At 33.8% G+C, this 22,836-nt stretch overlaps 2 protein-coding genes across 7 annotated transcripts in view; one reads left to right on the plus strand and one right to left on the minus strand.

Moving 5' to 3' along the window:
- MCPH1 (microcephalin 1) overlaps window positions 1–22,836 on the plus strand; it is a 128,345-nt gene that overhangs the window by 27,196 nt on the left and 78,313 nt on the right. For all 3 annotated transcript variants that reach the window (XM_040553911.1, XM_040553910.1, XM_040553912.1), the window contains 3 exons: window positions 6,428–6,465; window positions 9,376–9,538; window positions 16,132–16,209. In XM_040553911.1, coding sequence (XP_040409845.1) covers window positions 6,428–6,465; window positions 9,376–9,538; window positions 16,132–16,209 — 279 coding nt within the window. The remainder of the gene's footprint in view (window positions 1–6,427; window positions 6,466–9,375; window positions 9,539–16,131; window positions 16,210–22,836) is intronic.
- ANGPT2 (angiopoietin 2) overlaps window positions 19,377–22,836 on the minus strand; it is a 44,897-nt gene continuing 41,437 nt past the window's right edge. For all 4 annotated transcript variants that reach the window (XM_040553914.1, XM_040553915.1, XM_040553916.1 and 1 more), the window contains 2 exons: window positions 22,104–22,234; window positions 19,377–20,675 (listed from right to left, as the gene is read on the minus strand). In XM_040553914.1, the coding sequence (XP_040409848.1) occupies window positions 20,515–20,675; window positions 22,104–22,234 (292 nt within the window). In that variant the 3' untranslated portion in view covers window positions 19,377–20,514. The remainder of the gene's footprint in view (window positions 20,676–22,103; window positions 22,235–22,836) is intronic.

The raw sequence follows: 22,836 nt of genomic DNA on the forward strand, positions 1-22,836 counted from the left end.
CCTGAATAAACTTACTGGTATCTGGTATAACTGTATAGGCTGGCAATGCTTTAGTTGATGGAACTGAAAATTATCATAAAACAATCTGAACAAAATACTTCCTAAACTCCCATTTCATCCGCATTTTACATATTTTCAGTATTTTTTTAGTGGATTAACATATACTACCATTCTTTTCTTCATCAAAATTAAGCTATACATGGATTACTGGTGTCATCTTTGTAGAACTAAGAATGAACTCACAAAGAAGTCTGCATGGTATAATAATATTTGTATGCAATCAGTTATAAATAGAAAAAATCTTGCACCACGTTACTCCTTAATAGATGTACTTTGTGCTAGTAGAATCAGAAATGCTGAAATCAGCGGCCGTTCACTGTAATAATAAATAGTTCCATCCCTACATCCCAACTGCAATGGGACTGGTTTTCTTTGTGCCTTGGTGGCTAGAAGATGGTGGGTAGAAGGTGGCTAACAGATGGCTGATGAGGGCTTACAAATCACACCATGATTTTCACTGAAGCTGTTCTATTGTTGCTCACTGCCTTTGGAATTTGTTTTTTAATCTCAGTTAGGGCACAGCTGAAGCTTTATGAAGTTCTTTTAGTCAGTCATAATTCAAGTGTCTGAAGAAATTGTTCACTTCATCAGATCCAGCTATGAAAGCATAACCAGCTTTGATGTCTGAACAGATGAAACGGGTTCACTTTTACACCATGCTTAAATCTTTGTTGAAATTGTTCACAGAAGGGCACAAACTATTTTTGTGAATCTTAAAGGGGTGCCTTTGGGGTGCTTAAAAATTTCAACAGAAGAAAATTAACTGTGCCTGACTTTCTCACAGATCATTTGGAAAAGTGAGTACACATTTGAAATTATTTGCTGTTAATGATCAAATATATTTATGCTTTAGTGTAGTCTTTAAAATATTTCTGCTTGGATGTATGAGTTTTCTCTTTAACACTGTTTTGCCTCATATTTCTCTTTCTTCTGCCTTGTAATTTCTTTGGTTTCCTTCCTTCGCCATAATTTTAATTTTCTGTTAGCTACATTTTAGCTTAGATTGTTTCTCCTCATTTTAGCATCCACTTGTTGAACTTCATGTCTGTCCCATTAGCAGTCTCTGCCTCTCCGTGTTTTCTCAAGTTTCATGCTATGTGGTCTAGAGGCAAAACTTTACTAGTAAAAGACATTTGAGAACTGGGCTGCTGCTTTTCCTGAGCAATGCCAAGCAGGGAGCCAAACCTTAACTTTTACCTGTTGGAAAAAACTTGGGCTTCCCATCAGAATGGGAATCACTCCTGTTTGTGCTTTCTGGGAACCACTACAGAAAAGCTAATCTTGCTTGTTGGCTTTTTTTCATGTCATGTTGATTAACTATGAAATTTCTGGTTCAGAGATCTCGGCTTCCCACTTTGTTTCAGTCAAAGGAGTGGGACGGAACATCTTTGTTATGCTGCTCTTTTCTTCTCTGCTCTCCTGGAGGTATTCAGAGGATGTGTAGATACGGTGCTTAGGGACATGGTTTAGTGGTAGACTTGGCAGTGCTTGGTTAATGGTTGGACTTGATGATCTTGGAGGGCTTTTCCAACCTAAATGATTCTATGATTCCCTTACCCTTTGACTGTCCTGCCAGAAAAAGTCAGCCACCGCCTTTGCTTGTGATCATAGTCAAATGAACCTGCTCTTTGAAATGCAGAATTGTCCCTTGAATTGCTGTGATATCTCTCCCTTGCTGCAGAACTCTGTGTGCCCCAGGGTTTTGTTTGTTTGCTTGCTTGGTTTTCATTTTGTTTTGTTTTAAATATGGGTGTTAGCTGTTATGGATGCATGTAAAGAACTGAAAATGTCTATTAGTTGTAAAGTGGCAGCACTAGTCTGAAAAGTCTCAAGCTATTGACCATCCTTAATCTTGCCATCAGAAATTCTGGGGGTTCCCATGTCTGTGATTACAGGCTTTCTCATTTTTTTTCTGTTATTTGGCATTGAGGGAAACCTGATTCCCAGGCACCTGTCACATCATTTTATTTTTCTGCTTTGTTATAGCCTGCTGTGGTGGTGGTGGTGGTGAGTGGTTTTTTTTTTCCATCCTTCCCCATAGTATTATTGATTTGGCTAGGATGGGTGCATTTTTCACATCTCTTTAGGACAAAAGCAGAAGTCTTGGTTTTGGTCAAGAGATTACAGTTGAAACTCAGTTTGCAGCTAAAGGAAACTGGAAAAATATCATTATCAAGGACTGATAAGTGGAGGAAGGCCAGCCAGAAAGTAGATTATAGCTTTGAATAATTGCTGTTTAAAACTACTGAATAGAAATCATTCACTACAATTACCAATTATTCTCAGCTCTGAGCCACAGCTACACGAATAGAATAAATTAATGTAGAACAATATAGAGAGCATTTCTAAAAGCAGGTTTAAAGTTTTGGATCCTCTCATTACAACCTTCCTAGATAAAAACAGAGTGAAATTAACCTAATTCTTGAATATTCCCATGCTACATGTGGCTCTGGTTTTTAGCTCATGTACTAGTAGGACTGAAGAATGTGACACCTGGAATACAGCTGTAAAAAATCAAGAACATGTCTAGGAGTTCTGAACCTATTTCAGAACCATCTGATGGAGCGACAATAGCCAAAGAAAAAAGGGCTTGGAAGAGTACAGACCAGATTGCATAAAGCTCTTGTACTCTCTCTTGCACTTTATTTGCATATGAATGCACTTCTTCCCCCTGCCTCCCATTCAAAAAAAAAAAAAAAAGTCCTTTATTGCTAGCATATTGGCCAAACCACACAAAGAAAGTATTTTGTTGACTCCTGAAGGTGAAAGTCTTTTCTTTCCACCACATCGTAGTATTCTCCTGAGTTTGAGAGTATGCTGAAGCTCCTTTCTTTCAGAACTTGTCAACTTTAAGGCATAAGACAAAGTGGTATTTATTGCTTGATATCCTTTCTTGGAAAAAAAAAAAAAAAAATGAGGTCTGGATCCTTGACCCAGAGACAAAACGAGATCTATTTTACTTAGGCTGGAGTTACTTGTAACAGTCACAAATGTAAAACTAATCCTATCAAGTAAATTCTTACCTTGAATGCACTTTCTTCTTAAGAATTGGCCAGGAAAACATATATTTAATGTCCATTTGCCATTTATGGCAAGCATCTCGTGACATTCTTAAAGAAATGAAATTTGAATTCACTTTTTTGAGAAGCAGGTTGCACAAAACAGGGGTTTTCTCTTTCTGTCCTGCAGCTCCAAGAAGCACCTGCTTAAACTTAAAAGCAAGAAAACTCATTTTGAGGTTGGTTGCCTCTTTTGTGGTGTAAGCCAGTTAACATGCAGGAAGTATCACATTGGGTTATATGTATCAGAATGATTAACAAATACTGCTTTCTTTGAGGTCCATGCTTCATATTTAAGAGGACTTGGAAAAATCTTGTTGGCAGATCCTAAAAAGAAATGCTTGATGCAACTGTATTCCTAAGAAACGTATAAAGGAGAGCTGAAGCATGTAACTGTTCTATAGGTTTCTATTTCATAATACAGCCAGCATTCCAGACCTAAAGAATAATTCAGAAAGAAATGTGTTCTGATTTAGAGTACAGATATGCAATTTCTCTAGATTCAGAGACTAATGATAAATAAAAAGGGCCTGTTAACTTAATACCATCTTTTCCAATGTTTTATTAATAATAATCCTGCTTCAAATGTGCATTAGAATTCATAATGATGCTCACCAGATGTCTTTTTGCTAGTCAGAAAAAACAATGCTAACTCAAAAAACATTTTGCAATAAAAGCAAAATGTAAAATAAAACAGACACAAATAACATAGAAGAAAAATTGCATAGCAAGGGAGGGGAAAAAGCAATTAATTTGAAAAATGTACAACTAAAAATTAAAACATAGTTTGGCGAAGTTTTCTGTTTGGTAACTGTATTAAAGAGGACTGCTTGTCTTATTGAAGCAATAAAACAAAATGTTGTCTGCTTAGAAAATGACCTCTAACCTGCAGAAATATGTAGTTCTAGATGAAGATGAAATAATAGTTTGGAAGGAATTAAATTTATTCCAGTTTCTACCTTCTGTATACATTTTTTTCTGCATTCTTGAGTCTTTGAATTGCATTGAGGTGCACTGACAAAACATTCAATTCACTATACCAGAATATTCACTATACCATCTTGTTTAATGCATGGTGTAGCATAAAAGCTATGATTCAAAAGCAGACTTTTCAGGGTAGTGCCAGGACAAGCTGCAGGTTTCTCAGTTTGTGTGGACACAGTATTCTCACTTCTCTGAGATAAGGTTTTAAGGAACTGTTAACAAGCATCTCTGCCCTGAAGCTGAAAAAGCAGCCGTAGCATATCAAGGTGCTCTTGCCTTGGTTTATAGAAACTCTTTTAACACAACTTTGGCAATATCAGTGATCTGATTAGTAATGTTTCCATGATGTTTCACTTATTAAAAGCTATGAGGACAGGTATTTTTGTGCATGTTCTGAACAAGCACATCAGGATCTCTAAGGAACCTTCTTTTTCTCTAGGGAACCTGCTTTGGCAGGGGCGTTGGACCCGATGATCTCTTGAGGTCCCTTCCAACCCCTACAATTCTGTGATTGTGTGATCTCACTTTGGAGCTGGTACTATACAAGGGCTCCAATAACCTAGTGCAGTTGTTTGGTGTGGATTTAACTCCAGAGCTCTAGCCAAAGAGCTTCATTCAGATGGTAGTGAGGCTTGGCTTAAAATACTGAAGGAGAACATTATGGTCATGCTGAAGCATACCTACACTGAAGCATGCATATTTGACATAGATGAGGTTTTCAGCCCAGAAAGATTGGAGAAGAGTAAAATCTTGTTTTGAAGCCATGTTTTGTGCCTTGTGTTGTATTCCAGAATCCCATAAAGTAAATTCAACAACATGTATTAAGACTCCTGTAAATTGTGGCCCCACCTCTGACTTCAATCATATATCCTGACATGTTCTGTACCATGCCCAATACTGCAGTCCTTCTACCACAAGAACCCTTACTTGTTCATGAAATTTCAGTGTTTAAACTCAGTTCTGGGATTTATATCATTATGATTGAAAGTTTAATACTAATATTGTTACTATAATGCTATATTTCTATATTGTTGCAATACTGTATTATTTTTTTGCTCTATCTCTGATTGAGAAATGTAATTGAAGGTCTGAAGCTCTGAATTCTTTAGCAGGGACATTGGGAGCTTACGTCTTGTGGTTGCGGTAATATATTAGGGTGGGATTAGAAATGGGAACGATAATTTCTTATGGAGTGGTAGATGTCTAGAGAAATAATATTAAATTCATAGATTGATTTTGAAAATTAGGTAGAGTTGTTTTGAAATTATACAAAAGTCAATCAAACTTTTTCTACAAAATTAAAATGCTTATGTATACATACTTGTGCATGTTTATGTAGTTACATAGCTTACCTAGTCGCATAATTGCATTCATAGTTACGTAGGTCTTAGCCATGATTTCAAAACCTCCTCTTACAGGATTATGTTGTTGACCATGTTATGTTTTGATGATCATCTTATGTTCAGTTATGCGTGTCTCCAATACTGCTAAACTTAATGTTCTGTCCTACCTTTGTGAATGCTAAAGACTTTCATATTTATTACTGACAATTGAAGGATACCTCTTTTTCTTCTGACTTCTTTAATTCTAACTAAAAAAATGCTTATTTAAAATGTATGGGGCAAACACTCCTTACACAAAAGCTAGGGGAATCTGTTGGGAGGATACTTCTTAAGGTGTCTGTTTTAAGGATTGCTGTAATCTTTGAGTATACCTTGTTATACTATTATTTGGTTAACTTTCATTCATTAGGCTTGATTTGTGAGTATATTAGTATACTAGTAATAGTATAAATGAATAATATAAATAAATAAAAATATAGTATATTAGAATTATACTTTAAAATAAATATAATCTTGCTTCTTCAGCATCTCAGACAGTTTCTGCCAGTCTTTTGGAAGAAACCAGAATCATTTTAAGTTACAGGGTTTCTTTGTCAAAGTTCACCTGCCTTTTCATTTCCATCTGATCAAGAGAAAGAAAAGGCAGAAGACAAATACTAACCTTTTTTTTTTTTTTTTTCTCTGTAGCGTGCTAGACTGGAAATCCCTTACTTTTTTTTTTAATGATTAAAAATTCCATTCTTTTTTTCTGCTACTGGATGCTTTGATACCAGATGTGATGAAGAGGTTTCCCTTTTTTTCTGTCTCCTTAAAGTTTAATGTTTTTAATATATGTGTTGATTAGTACAGCCTCTTCCACACATTGTACTGTAATTATGAACTTTAATCCTTTTAATGGGAAAGTTTCTAATTTAAGTGTTTTTTCCAAAGGAGAAATCTTTTCACATTTTTGATGTTTTCCTGTTTCTTTTATATCTTTAGCCAACAAGAACACTAGTTATGACAAGTATGTCTTCTGAGTAAGTATTAAACATTTTGACTCTTTAGTCAGCATGCAGTTAAACTTAAATGTTGATAATCTTTTCATGCCTATAAAAATGAAATTAATCTTTTGGCCATGTGTTAAAATTTTATTCTGTTATTCTGGCTAGAAACACGTGCATACCTGTGTGTGTCATTGCTATTTACATTGCGTAGGGACATACCTGTGTTTGTGTTCTTATGGTGCAGACTGAATTGTTCCATAGGTGAGTTCAACAGGGTTTCAGAGGAATAAAATCATAATATTAACCAAGTTTTGACTTTTTCTGAAACATAAGAGTTAGTTTTATGTAGTGAAGGATTCAGACTTCCAGCCCAAGACTTAGCCTTTTCCCCATATCCTCTGTTTCTCTAAAAAATAAAAAAAAATAAAAAAAATAAAAGATTTGAAACATCAGTTTAAAATGTTTTCTTTCATATAAATAGTTGCTGAAGAAATATCAGTTCTAGGCTTTTTAGCCACTTAGTTTCAAAATATTAGAAGCAGCTGCCACTGCATATTTGGGAAGAGTTAATATTTTTCTGGCATGCTCTTATCATTCTCTTAAAACTCTTAAAGCATAAAGACATCCAAGAAAAACACAATTCCATATTTTATACTATATTTGCTTACAGTTTTTAAAATTGTTTTTTGAAACTCAGGGTATTTCTACCACCCTCAAATCTGTTTCAGTATTGAAGTAATTATGACAGTTGCATAGCGAGCACTCAGAAACAGCACTTAGTGGCTGTACTTTTAGAAATTCTTTGTAAATAGTTGTCAATAGCAATTAACAAATATACTACTATGTAGGTCAGAAAGGCAAAATGGTAGTAGTATTTTCCTTGTATTTAATGTGAGTGGATGCAAATAACACCAAGACTGTAAACATATTTTGCTAGTCATGCAGTACAGGATCACTGCGAGGGAGGGAAAAATAATAGCTACAGTGCAGATAAGGGTAGTGGAAAACAGACGTTGTGATGTGCCTAAAAGAAGAGAACAGATCCTGGCAGCTGGGGAGAAAAGTTCTTTTGTTGAAAGAGGTCATTAATGTTATTTATTTTATGTTAACATATGTTGACTTTTCTTAAAAAAAAAAAAAAAAAATACTATTTCATAAAATAAAAGTATCTGGTGATTAAAAATTGCTGTTCTTCAGAACTTCTTCATTAAGATTGTGCTTTTGGTTGTCTACAGTTGTAAGGATTCATCAACCTGTAAGCAGGTGGAGGGAAGGACATCCTTTCTGAAAAAACTAAAAGCAGAAAATTGTCTTCCAAAGGGCAACCCAATGGCCAAAATCCCATTCTACTACTCAGTAGCTACAGCTACAAAAGTAACTCCTTTTGAAATTAAATGTCAAGATGCATGAATTCAGTAGTTTCATGGCATTGGGTTTTGTGATGATATTAAATGCTGCTCACTGATTCACAGCCAGTAGCTACCTATTTTTCTCAGTCTCAAATTCAGTGAAATTTTGCTGTAAATTTGCATCCGGTTGGTTTTTGTTATTGTTGTTGTAAATTTGTATCTGGAAGCTTTTTTTCAGCTGACCAAAGTATAAACTGGTGAGTTGTCAGTGTAACTTAAAAGATATTATACACATAGTCAAGGCCAGAGTTCACAGTAACCAGTGGCAGTATTTAGGCTGTTAAGTTAGTGGTTCAATTTCTAAGTGTGTCCACATACACTATCAACTTTTGACTTGTATGAAGATAATTTGCTATCCTGTTTGTTTTTACTATTCCTTTATTTGTTTGAAATTTCTTGGAAAAAAAAAAATAATAACAGAACAGATTGCTGCCTTCTTTGTGAAGAATGTTTCACAGGTTTTGTTAGAATTCCTCTAAGTAGTATTTGCTTTAGCTGGGATATTTGGGGAGTTACAATTGTTACTCCACTTTCTGTGGAGTGAAATGTAGTGAGAATGAAGCAATCCCAGAGGCCTCAGGAGATGTTCTGACTGCTTGCATTATGTCAGTGATTAATTTCAATGCTTTACCTTAGAAGATCATCGCTGTGATATATATGACTTCATTCAAGGTTGTGCTTACTTCTTTTGTCTTACGTAGCATGCCATAGACATTTCCGAGAAGGCACTGGAACCAGGCTTTCCTCTGCAGATCTTTGCTGTTCAGTTATAATAATGATCACTAATGAGAACAGGAGAACAGTAAATTGTTCTTATGCAACAGCTTTTCTGTAGAGATACCAAGATCTCACTGTTTTCATGATGATGTATTTATGTGCTTCAGTGTGACTATGTAGAGAACTCAACTTAAAATTCCAGTTGTAGGTGGCCATTCTGTATTTTATACGCAGTCCATAAGGTGGTAGTTTTATTTAAGGGTAACTGAATTTTTAATTGAAATATTGACTCAGATGTATAGGTAGCAAGAGAGAACTTTGACTTCTCTCTAAATTTAAACACAGCATTTTATTCAGATGATGAAAATCTGATACTTCCTAATGACATCCTCTGAAGAGTGCTGTGTCTGTTTACATTTCTTACTAATACTTTTTTGATAGTACTACAGAAGCAACCGAGAACAAAGCTCTGTTGTACTAGGCATTGTACACAAACAGTATGTTAGATAATTCCTAACTCAAAAAGCTTTTATTTAAACAAACAAGATAGATGTGGGGTACAAAAGAGCTTTGATATGCAAGTAGATATGATTGTGTGCTGACAGAAAAAGGTCTGTTTGGACTCTGTGGAAAGGCTAATAAATTTTGGGTTAGCAAATGGGTAGAGGCTGAGGGAGAAAAGGATAAGAAATGATTGGTGAGGAAAGAAGAGAGGTGGAAAAGTAAGAAAACTTGAGTTAATTTGTGTTGTGTATATATGCTTTTATAATCCTACATATCAATTCAACATATCATTTTTTCCTTTTGTTCTTTTTAGGGAGCAAAATACAGTAATTCAGGTGGTGAATAAACTTGGAGACTTCTTGTTCTCAAATGTTGTATGTGAAACAACAAGTCATGTAGTTACGGGGAGTCCTCGTCGTACCTTGAATGTTATGTTGGGAATTGCTCGTGGGTGTTGGATTGTTTCTTATGAATGGGTAAGAAATATATTTTTTAGTACAAAATAAGTTTAATTTATTTTGTATAGCTGAAATATCAACCATGTTTATGTCCATGCTATATGCGATACTGAGATACTCGAGCTTACTAAAGAGTTCGCTCAATTAGAGTTAACGTCTGTTTGAAGCTCTGCGTTACACTGAATACTGTCTTTCAGTACTTAATCTAACCAATGTATTCCTGTACTGCACCTCAGTGTATATTTTAGAAATGCTTGAAGACTCTTCGTCTCATGACAAATGCATTATTTTTGGACAGATTAGAGGATAAACAAAGCATTTCTGCTCAATGTTAGCCAAGTTATTTTATTCAGTTTGAATTTTTTGTATACTTTTTTAATACATTTCTATTTTGTCCTTAAATATGTATTGTGTTCAGAATTGGTTAATAAAAATAAGATAAAGTTATTAGATATTTTGCTGCATTGTGGGAAAACTGTTTAAAAAGAAAAAAAAGGAAACCTTGTAGATGAGTAATTTGGACGTTTTGTAATGTACAGAAATAATTCCCAGATGTCCAGATCAAATAAACGTTGTATTTCCTCAAAATTTCTTGTGGACTACCACATAAAGTTACCAGACTGTTACCATAAAGAGAAGATAATCATGAATTGCTGTACTGGGTTTAGCTGGGGTGGAATTACGTAATTTTCCTCATAGCAGCCCATATGGTGTTGTGTTTTAGACTGGTGACCAAGGCAGTATTGGTAACACAACAGTGTTTTGACTGAACAGTGCTTGCACAGCATTAAGGCCTTCTCTGTTTTTTCAGTTATCCCCACCAACATGTAGTTTGGGAGGGGACACAGCCAAGAAAGCTGACCCAGCCTGACCAAACAGATATTCCATGCCATATAATGTCATGCTCAGCTGGGGGGAGGTTTTCCCAAAGTAGACATTGCTCGAAGACTGTCTGGGCATCAACCTGCTCATGCATCACTTGTACTTTTGCGATGCTTGTTTTTGATTTTTTTTTTTTACTTTTTTCCTTCACTTACTAAACGGTCTTCATCTTGACTCAGGAGGTTTTTTTCTTGCATTTGCCCTTCTGATTCTCTCCCTCATCTTGCTGGGGGCTGGAGACTGAGCAGCAACTGGATGGGGGCTTACATGCCAGTCAGGATCAAACCACCTCAGTTTCTCACTATGATTATGGAGATCAAATGCAAGCCAGTTAATCTGGCATAACAGATGGCAAGTCTTCACCTTTCCTCATGTTTCCAGATCTGTAAAACATTAACGTTGGAATTTATATGGAAGTATAAATTCATCTACAGTAAAGAGTTGTAGAATAACTTATTTATTATTTTTCTTCTTTTTCTTTTTCTAATAAATTCTTTAAAATTTAGTTGTTGGGCTGAAAACAAAATAAACTGTTGCCTTTTTGTTTTCAAGATGTCTGGCACTTACCCATGTTAAAAAAAAAAAAAAAGCTTCTCCTATGTATTATATATATTAAAGAAGCTGTTATGATATCCTTTGAGGTTTTAAGAAGTTGAAGATTTTGATAATTAATTTTCCCTGGAATAAAGGGTATTGTATCTTAGGTCATCCTAATGAGCCAGCAATGTGTCTTTGTGGGGGAAAAAAAGACAAAAAAGGACCAAAAAGACCATCTTTGGCTGCATTAAGAACAAACTTGAGCAAAGGGGTGTAACTAGACAATCTGGTTAAAAATATGTCTTATGACATATGAGAATTCTTGTCTTATTTCTAATTATGTTTGCATAGCTTTTCCATCTTTTTACCCAGAGTAGTTGACTGAATACTTTATTCAAAGGAACCACGAGGAATTCTGCAGAAAACAAGTCAGGGGAATTCCATTTAAGCAAAATAATTTTTTCCTTTTTATAATACTAAAACATTCGATCCTTTAAATGCCTTTCTATACTGTAGCTAATCCTACCATAAGTACTCTCATTGGTAAAATACTTCAGATGGGATTCTTAAAATAATCAGTCTGTCTGGAGAAATCATTAGTACTTTTAAAACAAGACATTTTTTTCAACAGTGGTAATTGTCTTGCAGAAGATCTTCCTTAACATTTAAAGTAACTGATTTTTATTTTTTTTTTTTGCCATTGCCTTTTGACTTGTAACATGGAGGGGGAATTTAGGCAATTTAGCCTGCTTTTTCTTTTTTTTTTCCCTGAAAAATCTTAAAATGGTCTTTTTAAAGACAGTTGTTGGAGAGCTATCAAATTTACCATTAGGCATTTAATCTTTTTAGCACTTCCTTTACGTATATTTCAAGGTGAATTATTCAAGTATATATGATGATTCAGTGTGCTAGTGGGAGGCCTTAAATAATGACTAGTCAAACACTGTTTTCAGACACTTAAGAACTTAATGTTTGACATAAATTTTCCTATATGGTGTGGATAAGAGAACAACCTGATTTGCCGAGGAAAACTTGGGACCAATGATGACCTTATAGCTCTAAAACCTGCAGGACACTTCATGGTGTTCCATGCCATGCAAGTTGCCTGCTACTGAATTAAATAAAATAGTTTATACTTGATTTAAAAAAAAAAAAAAAAGGTGATAGAAGATTGGATTCCAGACTCTTTTTAATCAAAGTAAAGGGAAACATTTTTTAAGACTATAAGAAGTCCACAGAATAAACCATGCCTTTCCACTTTCTTCTTCCCTCATTTCCTCCTTTCTTGTGTTCTCTGTAATCAGCAAGACTGCGTTCTACTAGCATTGAAATTAAGTACGTGTCAGATGTTATCACTTATTCTTTCCTAACTTTCAGTATGCAATATCCAGCACAGTTTGATATATGCTGTGCTGCTTTACCATAACTTTTGAAGTTAAATTTTCTTTTGTAACTGTGCATTAGAAAACTTCTAGACAGCTCTTTCTTCTCAATATATACACTTATATTTTTTAAGTATTACAGCTTTTCTTAATTCCTTTCTACTACTGAAGGAACAGTTGAATAAGAACACATGGTTTAACAATAAAAAGTAGTTTACTCAAGAATAATATTATAAATCATCACTTGTTTTTGCCCTACATGAATTTGAAGCTTTTTTTTTTTTTTTACTGTTGCAATGAAAATAAAGTGGTTGAAAATTGGTCTTTGCTGCAGTCAAAAACAAACTTTTAGCAACTTAAAATGGAGAGTTCTCGCTTTTGTGTCACTGAAAACTGAATATTGTAGTGAGCGGTGACTTAATTATTTACTGCAGGACCTGTTCATGAACCCTGTATCTAATTTACTTTTTATCTAGGAAAGTAGATATGATGCCTTTGTACTCAATTCCAGAGCCATGATAGACAAGCATTAATCCATCTTCTGTTAAGATAAACAAAATTCAATTCTAAACAAAATTCTGTAAATACTACAAGGATTGATAGAGGTTATTACTGTAAAATTGGCCTGAAAAATGAAATGGGATTACTTAATCATAACTAATCTTTTGGGTTTATGTTTTAATCTATTTGTTTTTTGTTTTTTTTGCCAATTACTCTTGGTACAAACATCATTTTGGTGCTATATGGACATGATGTACATGTTATAGAACATGATACATCTGTCTTGGCTCAAGATTATTTGTGAAGATATTATTTTCATGCAGCACATCTCTAAGAATTGTATTAAAAATTGCAGTTTTCTTGATTCAGTTAAAGTTGATTTATATTGTCATTAAAAGAAATGGCTTGGATTAATAGGTTTATTTTCAATAAATGTATACAGCTCTAAGAATATAGCTAACAGATTTCAATAATGTCATTGTAAATTGTAAACAAGTAATTGTAAAAGTATACAAAAGTATCACCTTAAAATTTATAACTTAAAATCTTAAGTGGCAGTCTTAATTGAATGGTTTTTAGTAAGTTGCTGTACTTTGCTTGGCTAAACACAGCAATGCATTATGTTTAGAATTATTTTTAAGTTGATTGACTTATTATTGTACTTAACTGATGTTTAGGCCTGGTATGCTATAATAGCTATATAGAAATTATTTTCTCTGTACAGCTGTTGCATTTTCAAATAATTAGTTTTATGTTTTACAAAAGTAAACATAATATCCTTTTGCTTTTGTAATAATGAAGTTCAACACTAAGTATGAAGATATGCCACTTTTCATTATCAACAAAAAATTGTTGTCCACTAACAACAGCCCACAAAAATGAACACCTCTGCTCCTCACACAAGTAAAACACTATTTTCTATATCACACAAAGCACCAGCTTTTGCAGCAGTTTTTATAAGAGATTGCTGGTTCCCCTGAAAGTTGTCAAGCATAAGTTACTTCAGACAACAGACTATAGAATTTGTTTCTGATAATGATAAGATTGCTTTCTAAATTGTTTGCATTTTGCTTCCAGTAGCACAAGAATTTGGGTAAAAGAACTCTTTCTAGAAAGTTAAGAGATGGACTAATTATATGTGGGAAAATAAGATTTACATTAGTAGCTTATTATCAGTCTGTTTAGTTTATAATCTTGTTTCATTTTATGATCTGTAACATGGTAAAGGATAAATATATCATGCTTAATATGTATTATGCCAATTTTTGTCCAAGGGAACGTCTCACAATACTGCTTATAAAATTTTGTGAATAAAGTAATTTAAATGAAAACTAATAACATATGGATTTATATAACAACTTTATCCAAAATAATGTTTTAACAAACAAACAAAAAAATCAGTTAGCTGTGAATCAAGCATGACAGCAATTTCATGTACCAGTGAAATTCAGATTGTTGTAAGGTGAATAATGGCAACAGTTTAATGGTGCATGGCTATGCTAACAGTAAGAAACAGACATAATATATTTGAAAAGTCTGGAGAACCATATAGGCAAAATGTGATTGCAAGAGGTAAATGATCCTAAACATAGGGATTTACTTTCTAACAAAATCCATGTATCCCATTTTGGGGAGTGTATATATATACCTCTTGTTAACTTAATACTACCTGTTGCTATAGGAGCAGCAGGGTATTGGGTGCATATGTTTTTAAGGTTGAGTGTATGAACTGTGCTGTCTGTCACTGGTGGGTAATGATGCTTTTTTGACTTGTAATTAAGTCTTGCCAAATGATAACTACAGGAAGTACCTTGCAATGTTCAAATATCTGTAAAAGGAGAAAGTTATTGGATAGTGTGATAGTGGACAACTTGGCAAAGAACTTACCAGTCTTTTACATATATGGGAAACTATATGGCTCAGCTCACACTCATGAAGTCAATGAGGAAAATAAACTCTCTGTTCATTAACATGTCCTTCAGAATTTAAACTATCTAGAAATTAGTAGGAAAATGACTTTATATGACTTACGGGTAGCCTCATGGTAGGAACTTTGGTCCCATAAGGATGATGCATTTACCAGTTGAGAGAGTCTCTGAACCCTCCTTATGAGGATTTGAAATTATAGATAGTCTACTGGCTGCAACTTATAATGATGATTTTTTTTTTTCAAGAATGGCGTAGAAAATCAACCTAGAAAAAGTGCTGGATGGAATATTTTTAGATTTTTTTTTTGAAAAGTACATTTCAGAAGTTGAAAATATACCTATTTTTGAAGTAGTATATAAAAGACAGAGTAAGATCGTAGTTCAAATACTATGTTCATTTGCTCATCATAACAATAGAAAATCATTTCTGTGACAGGCGGAGGAAATATTTAAATGTAATCTCAGTTTTCAATGTGTAAAAATGAGGAGTCCCTATGTAGGCAAAGATATCCCTGAACATTTGAAGTACTCTTTGTTTATCCATTTTGTGATGGCCCTGATGGGAAGAGAAGTCTGAAAGTTGTCCAGAGTGTCAGGATCACAAGTCTGCAAGGATCATGTCCATCCAGGATTTTGGAGCTCAGCTGAACACAAATGATCATGTAATTTCTAGACAGTCAGTACTCTGCTCTGTTAGCAACCTTTTTTGTGATCTATAATGTACAGTTGGCGGAGGAGGATACCTAACAGAATGAATCAGAGCTTTTCATCTTTGCAGGCTGACATGTATTATACATAATAGTTTCATAATCCCAGCCAGTTGTAGGAGTTGATAATCAGTCCAGTATTGTTCAAAATCTTCATTTATGATCTGGCTGATGGGACAGAGGGCAGCCTCAACAAACTTCCAGATAATACAAAATTGGGAGAAGTGTTTAATACACCCGATGGGCATACCCATTCAGAGGGATCTTGGCAGGCTGGAAAAATGAAGTTCAATAATGAACTGAATCAAGAGAACAGAACTGATATAATATGGCAATTGTTGACTTTCTTCCCTTTTGACTGCCTGTTTAAAAATTTTATTCTGGTATCACAATGCAAAAAGCTGACTCTTCTAAAATCCTTGTAAGATTTTGAAAATGAATGTGGCCATGCATAGAAATATGACTGGTATTTTAATGGTTTGTTTTATTTGTAAAATTTGTACTTTTCAGATTGCTTGATTTTTATTTATTTTTTTTTTAGGGAATCATTTGGTTTGGGTAAATGAAATATCAAACCAAATATTGTAACTGCACTGTTGGTTCTAATTGCACATTCAAATATTTTGCTATTTTAGAAATTATAGAAGTTCTGCTTATGGTTTAATTTATTTTAGGTTCTGTGGTCTTTGGAAGTTGGCCATTGGATCTCAGAGGAACCATATGAACTTTCATCTGACTTCCCTGCAGCTCCTGTAAGTTTGATTGCCCTTTAAACTTGTAAACGCTCTTTTATTTCTCTGAAAAATTATTGGCCCTATACAAAGGTATTGCGAGCAAGAATGCTATGAAAAAAAAACATATTTGTTAAAGAATATATTATAAGGAGTTATTTTCTCCTTCATCTACTACTTTTTGAAGTGTGTATAACAACTAACTTCTGAAGCTTATGCAAAACCTTAAACAGAAGGTGCAAAAGATCAATTTACCAATTAACAATGGAATAAACTAACATCTTACCTAAATATAAATGTACTTTAATTTACTTGTGGCATATCTAATTTCTACCCACACATATATATACTGGAAAGGCATGTTATTGCCTAGTGAGAATATGTGTCAGGTCACGGTGTCAGTATTTTCAGTCTGAAAATAGCTTTCAGAATGTAAAATTACTGTGGACTTCTAAAACTATTTAGTAGGTAAAGCATTTTTCCCTTCTTCAATGCTCATTACTGAGCTCAAGTACTGAGCTGTAAACTAATGCAAAAGTGTGGTTGTGGTGGCACAGTGTATCTGTGCAGATCTAAATGTCTGCACTCCTTGTGTTGTAACTGATTAAACACTAATTTCATTTTGGATTTAAAATACTCTAGCAGGTTGCTGGTTGATCACTAACAGTTTTGCGAAAAAGGTTTCACAATTTCTCTTACACTGCAGCTAGATAAATATTTATCTGCTACTTGTTTCTCAAAGTTTCTTACAGGTTTTGAGGACAGAACATTTAATGGAGGTTGAACTTTATTTTTACCATAGTTGTATTGACTGTTAAGGAGTCATTTTTAACTTTCCTTCTAAATCCCTGATTTATGTAAATTGACTCGTTCAAGATGAAGACTTTACTCCATGATTTTAAGCTATAAGTTCTCAAAGTGAATACAAGCTTTTTTTTTTCTGAAATAAGCCCCAAGAAATTAATCATTCATTATAATGTAGTACTTCTTCCCTAAAAGGAGGAAGCAAATTTTTAATATAGCAAATACTTTAATGGCTATGCTTCAGGTGAAAAATAAATAAGCATGTTAAATAAGCATGTTCTTTTTTTCTGCATTTGTACCCCAAAAAAAAAAAAAAATCACCACAGTACTTCAGATCAAGCTGCTTTGAGTTTTCTGTTTCTTCTCAGACCACCTTGTCTAATAACCAAGTATGCTATCAGTAACAACTTACATAGCATTCTTTGGAAGTGATTCCTGCTGGTGTTGTTTTTTAGACTCTGTTTACAGTTTTTGTTCCTAATGCAGAACTAGGAGGAGTGGAGAGATGATGAGGAGATAAAATGGAGGGAGGCATGGTTGTGCTGAGAAACTTGTTTGCAGGGTTCTTCTTCAGCAGAGGAACAAAGTCAGTGTTGAAAGTGATATTTCTGTTGCCTTTCCCTTATTGGGTCATACTTGTGTTTTACTGTAGTAGATACCTCATATTTAAAGATACAATTTTTGTTTGAGTATGAATGGAGTTTACATTTCCTTTCTTTTCTTGTTATTTCTTCTCTGCTTCGTAACGAGCATTAGAGAAAATGGAAGGGCATTCTACTTTTATGTACTGGTTGTTTTTTGATTACAGGAAGGAATTAAAAGAAGGGAGTTATATTATCACTGTGTTTTAATTATTTGTATCAAACCAAACGAGTGGTTGCAGCCTTCTTTTTCCTATTGCATTCAGTCTGAAATGCTCTCCTCTCACTTCACTTTGCTGTTTGCAGCTTAATCCATGCAGTCTCATTTAGATAATGGGATCACTTAAAACATATTCATTTTATAATTTTACATACATGTTGATGAATAACTACTCCACGTTAAAATCATTTAACAATTGATCTGTTAAATGTCTATCACAGTATCATTAATCATCCTCCCGGAATAGTCATCAGAAAGAGCCTTTTGCTTTATAAAAACTTTTTTTTTTTCCAGTAAATTGAAAGTAGCCATGCAGTATTTAATTATTCTTGTTCTATAGTGTTTTCTTATTAAAACAGTGAAAGTTATTATCAACCAGAAGTTAGCACTATTTTTCTTTGCTAGGTCAAGTATTCGTATTGTACAAGATTCAATCACAATTTTTAAGAAGCTTTTTTCAGATTATTGGACTGGATATACTTATTATCAGAAATATTGGGAGTATTTTCTTTATTTATCTGATTAAATGAGATGAAGGAGGAAATACGCTATTTCTATTCAATTTCATGGAATCATAAAATATCAGATACTTATCAGAAAGTACCTGTGAAGGTTTAGTTCAATGCCCTGCTTCAAGCAGATCTAAATAGATCAGGATACTAAGGGACTTTTCAGGTCCACCCTCATGCTAATAAATAAAAATCCAACTATCTAAGCAGAATTTCCCAAATTCCAATTTGTGTTCATTGCTTATTGTTCCACTGCAGCACACCTCCAAGTAGGGTCTGCCTCTGTCTTCTGTGTCAAACTGTTGTAAACAACAGTAAGGTCTCCCTTTCTTCTTGTCTTGTCCAGGCTAAAACAAAAAGACCTTCTCTCCCAAGCTCTCTTTGTACATCATGTGCTTCAAACCCTTTACTATCTTGGCAGTCTTCTACCAGACTAAAGACATGTAGAAATTCATGAAAGTAATTTTGTGAAGTATTTTTTAATTTGGTATATCTTTACAAGTTTTCTATGAGAAAAAATAAATTACTTAGAGTAATCTTAAATATATTGAAATTGTAGTGTACAACTTTTCAGATGACAACTTAATTTACATTCATTGGGTTTATTTAAAATCAGGTCATGTGGTAATATTTAGAAGTATTTTTTGGCTCTGATACTCTTCAGTGATGCTGACATATATTTTCAGTGAAGAAGAATGGTGGTGTTGTAAATGGTAGTGTACTCCAGCAGAGTTTTAATGACTGCTAGTATGAAATGAAGAGTTTACCTCCATCTTTCTCAAAATCATTTACTGTTTTTAAGATACAATGCCTTTTATTATGTAAGCCTTCAGAAATGTTGTGTCTGGGCTTTTTGCTTTGTTTTGGTATGAGGTATGTTAGCTAATGGTTTGAGGTCTTGTAGCTAATTCAGTTAGCTGCTGAAATTAAAAATTTATAAAATTATTACTTTAACGCAAAGACTAAGCATGAAAATTAAATTATGTAATTAAAAAAAAAAAAGTCAAAAATTACCTGGTAGAGTCATTTATTCACATTGTGTCATACATTAAGGGCCTACCTTCTTCATGAAAAATTTTGAGGGAGAAATCCTAACCTTACTGAAAAACAAACAAACAAAAAAACCTACAGTATGACCTTTGGTAACTTTCAGATTTTTTTCCTTTTTTTCAAATGTAGTGATTTCTTTCTTAAGTCACAGGCATAAATTGAATTTCATCAAATAACATGCATATGTTTTTTAAGATAGGTTATTTTTACAAAATATTTAGATGGACTACAGCACCATGACTGATTGTCATAGACAACTAGACATCTGGTGTTAATGCTGTTGTCTCAGTTTATAAAATACTGGTCAGTTATTTTACAGGTAAATGACAAGGTAATAAAAAAGTGCAATTTTCATAACAATGTAAAGAAACACTATAATTTGCAGGGATTTTTGTAACTTAAAGGTAGTGACTGTAATAAGTGCAAACTGAAAGAAATGGTGTTTTTTGTACATGGTATTTCTCAAGAATAAATGCAAAGTACTTAAATGCTATTTGTCCTCTGTTAAATAAAGTAATACAGGCTGTTGGGGAAAAAAAACTGAATAAGTGTAAGAAATTGTTTAGGAGATTATGGGGGAATGTAATAACTACAGTATTGAGCTAATTACAGAAGAGTATAATTTCTATGTACATAACGGCAAACAGACACACAGATAAATAGTTCTAGACCTAGTTAAGTGTTTTATATTAGGGTAATGTTTGAAGTTCAGTGATGAGGCAAAATACATATTGCTAAAACTATTTTAGATATTTTTCACAGTTCCAGTTATTTACTAACACATACATAACATAAATGATTGGTAAAAGACAGTCCTTCAGTTGTCTGACAGTTTCTTGGATATTCTTTTTATTCGGTCATTTGGCCAAATAACTGTTATATCATGTTGATGCTTTAGACTTTGTGTCTAGTTGAATAATATGAGCTTTAGCGGATCAAGGCTATTGCAATTGAAGGATTGGAATGAACTGATCCCTTCAGAACATTAGCGCATGTTTTCTGGGCTTGAAAATGAGACAAGTTGCAGATGTGTTTATATGCTTGGCAAATGAAGTCTTTGAAGACTATACAATACATAATTCACATAAGAATGCAAAAGCATTTAAAAATCTGCTGGTCGAATCATCATAGTCGTGGCTTTGAGAGAGTATCCTGAGCCTTTCCAGTAGTACCACTTAATACCGTTGAACTTGTTGTTGTTCTGTCGTAATGGGTAATACATTCCATTGAGGTTAGAAGGACCACATGCATCAAACCACCACCCTGCAAGATCAGAAAACAAAGGAATATGTCAGCAGATGAAAAATATCTGCACAAAAAATTTTCAAAATAGTATATATGAAGATTTTAAACTCTTTTTTGTCCCAAAATGAGAAACAAATCTAAAACGAGTTTCTCGTTCCTGTGATTTGGAAGTGTCAATATAAAATATTTGCCTCCAACCCAGTAAGGAAAGGTATTTGGGTATTAACTACATGTTCTGAAAGCTTATGTAATCCTTTGGAGTTTAAAGTTGCATAGGGAAGGCTTTGAAGCTATGTTAATTAATTATCAATATCAAACTATTGTTGACAATCTGAGGGCCAAACTTTATTTAAAGTGTAATGATATTGAGTTGTCTTTGCTTTTCATCTGCTCTTTTGTAAATTCCTGTCCTTTGCAGATTTAAATTCCCTTTTCGGTTGTTTTTAGAGGATTAATTCAGTTATCTGTTTCAGTTCTGTGTGCAGATAAGTTCAAAACAACTGTGTTGATACTTGGTAAGAAGGAGGAAAAAGCAGCCCAAACTTATATTGTAACCTTGTGGTCCTGACCTGTTAGTGGGTCATAAGGAAAAATTATTTTTATTGATAAGATAATATTTTTATACTTTTGTTATGATGGCAATAATATGCATGTTCTGTTTAACAGGGCAGCAATCCAATTATCCTTTTAGATAAGCAGAAACTCTTTTTGTGCTATAGGGAAACAAACCATTTCTTAAGAGAAATTTACAAAAAGAGTTGTTTACATTTCAGAATATAGAATTCTAGATTGACAAATTATAGAATGACTTGTGTGGTTCAAGGTCAAAACATTACCTAGAACTCCAATAAATAGTGAACAATAATTAAAAAAGTGTACGTGCCTCTTATGTGATTTATCTTAAATGCATGTATTGACATTTCATGATCATATTGAAATATGAAATTAAATACTTGTACCGTTCCATAGCATATATGTCATATGGCAGGTTCGGGGGGTTTCTTCTCTTTTGGATAGTTAAGAAATGTGTTTGTGTCTAAAAAAAATCAGGAGCCATTTCACTGACCAACTGAATCTCTAAAATAAATTTTGAAGGGCTTTAGGTGTTTTAATCTCCAGGACTGTTAACTCATTCCTTAGAAGAAGAATCTGGTGTCACTCTTGTTAGTTCTGTAATCACAGACTTTCTTGTACCCCAGCTTGAGGGACTGGTGTATGTATGTTTGTTCGTTTGTTTGTTTTCCCAGTTTTAACTTCTCTTGTTTTATATTAACTTTTGTCAAATGGTAAAATATTTCATTTGGAGTTACCACTCTAGCATTTCGGTCAGTTTGGGGTTTCTTCAGTAGTCAAAATTTAGTAAGTCAAAATTATCACTGTTTATCTCATAGACAATTTCTGTGCCAATAAAAATAGGAAGACTGAGAAAGAAAAAAACATTCCTACCTCCTGTTAGCATTTGTGAACATTTGCAAATACATTTGTCATTGTCTGCATCCTTTGTGCTAAAATCATTTCCTGGTTGGCTTATACTGCTTATTTTGCCTGCTGTCCCCGTAAGTCCTTTAAGGTGGATCCTGCAGAAGAGAGGAATGGAAAAACAAATATTTTGTGGAAGTTAATGATAGTTGATCTACACAATAATGATGAAATAATTTGCAGTAAGCATCCTGTTCAAAGAGTTCAGTTCTCTTCTAGCTAATGCACTGTTGTACTGAGCGGAAATGGTCAGCACAATATCCTAATGAACAGTGTCCACGTTAGTAGAGATGGCTGTTTTGTTCATGCCATATTAGAAGAAAATGACAGCAGGTAGATAATAATTTTTTCATATATAATTTCTTAATTAGGCTTTCTTCTGTAAGTAGTTGTGTGCAATTTATTTTTTTTAAATCAAGTTAAAAAGCTTAACCAAAACATTTTTTGGTTCCTGTTTTGCTATTACCACAATATGGCAATGTAGCATTACAACTTGGCATCTATGAGAGATAAGAAAATTACTTGGACTCTCAATCACCAACTAGTAACTGATACTAAGGATTTTCTAAATATTTCCTTTTCCATTTTCCAAATTCCTTCTCCTGTTAAGTTTGTTTCACTTCCCTAGCAAGTTAAACTTTCAGTGAGGTTGCTCCTGTTTAGATCTCCTTATGCAGGTACAGACACAGTGAGAAGAGAT

This window comes from Cygnus olor, chromosome 3 (assembly GCF_009769625.2).
Source record: "Cygnus olor isolate bCygOlo1 chromosome 3, bCygOlo1.pri.v2, whole genome shotgun sequence".
Lineage (NCBI taxonomy): Eukaryota > Metazoa > Chordata > Aves > Anseriformes > Anatidae > Cygnus > Cygnus olor.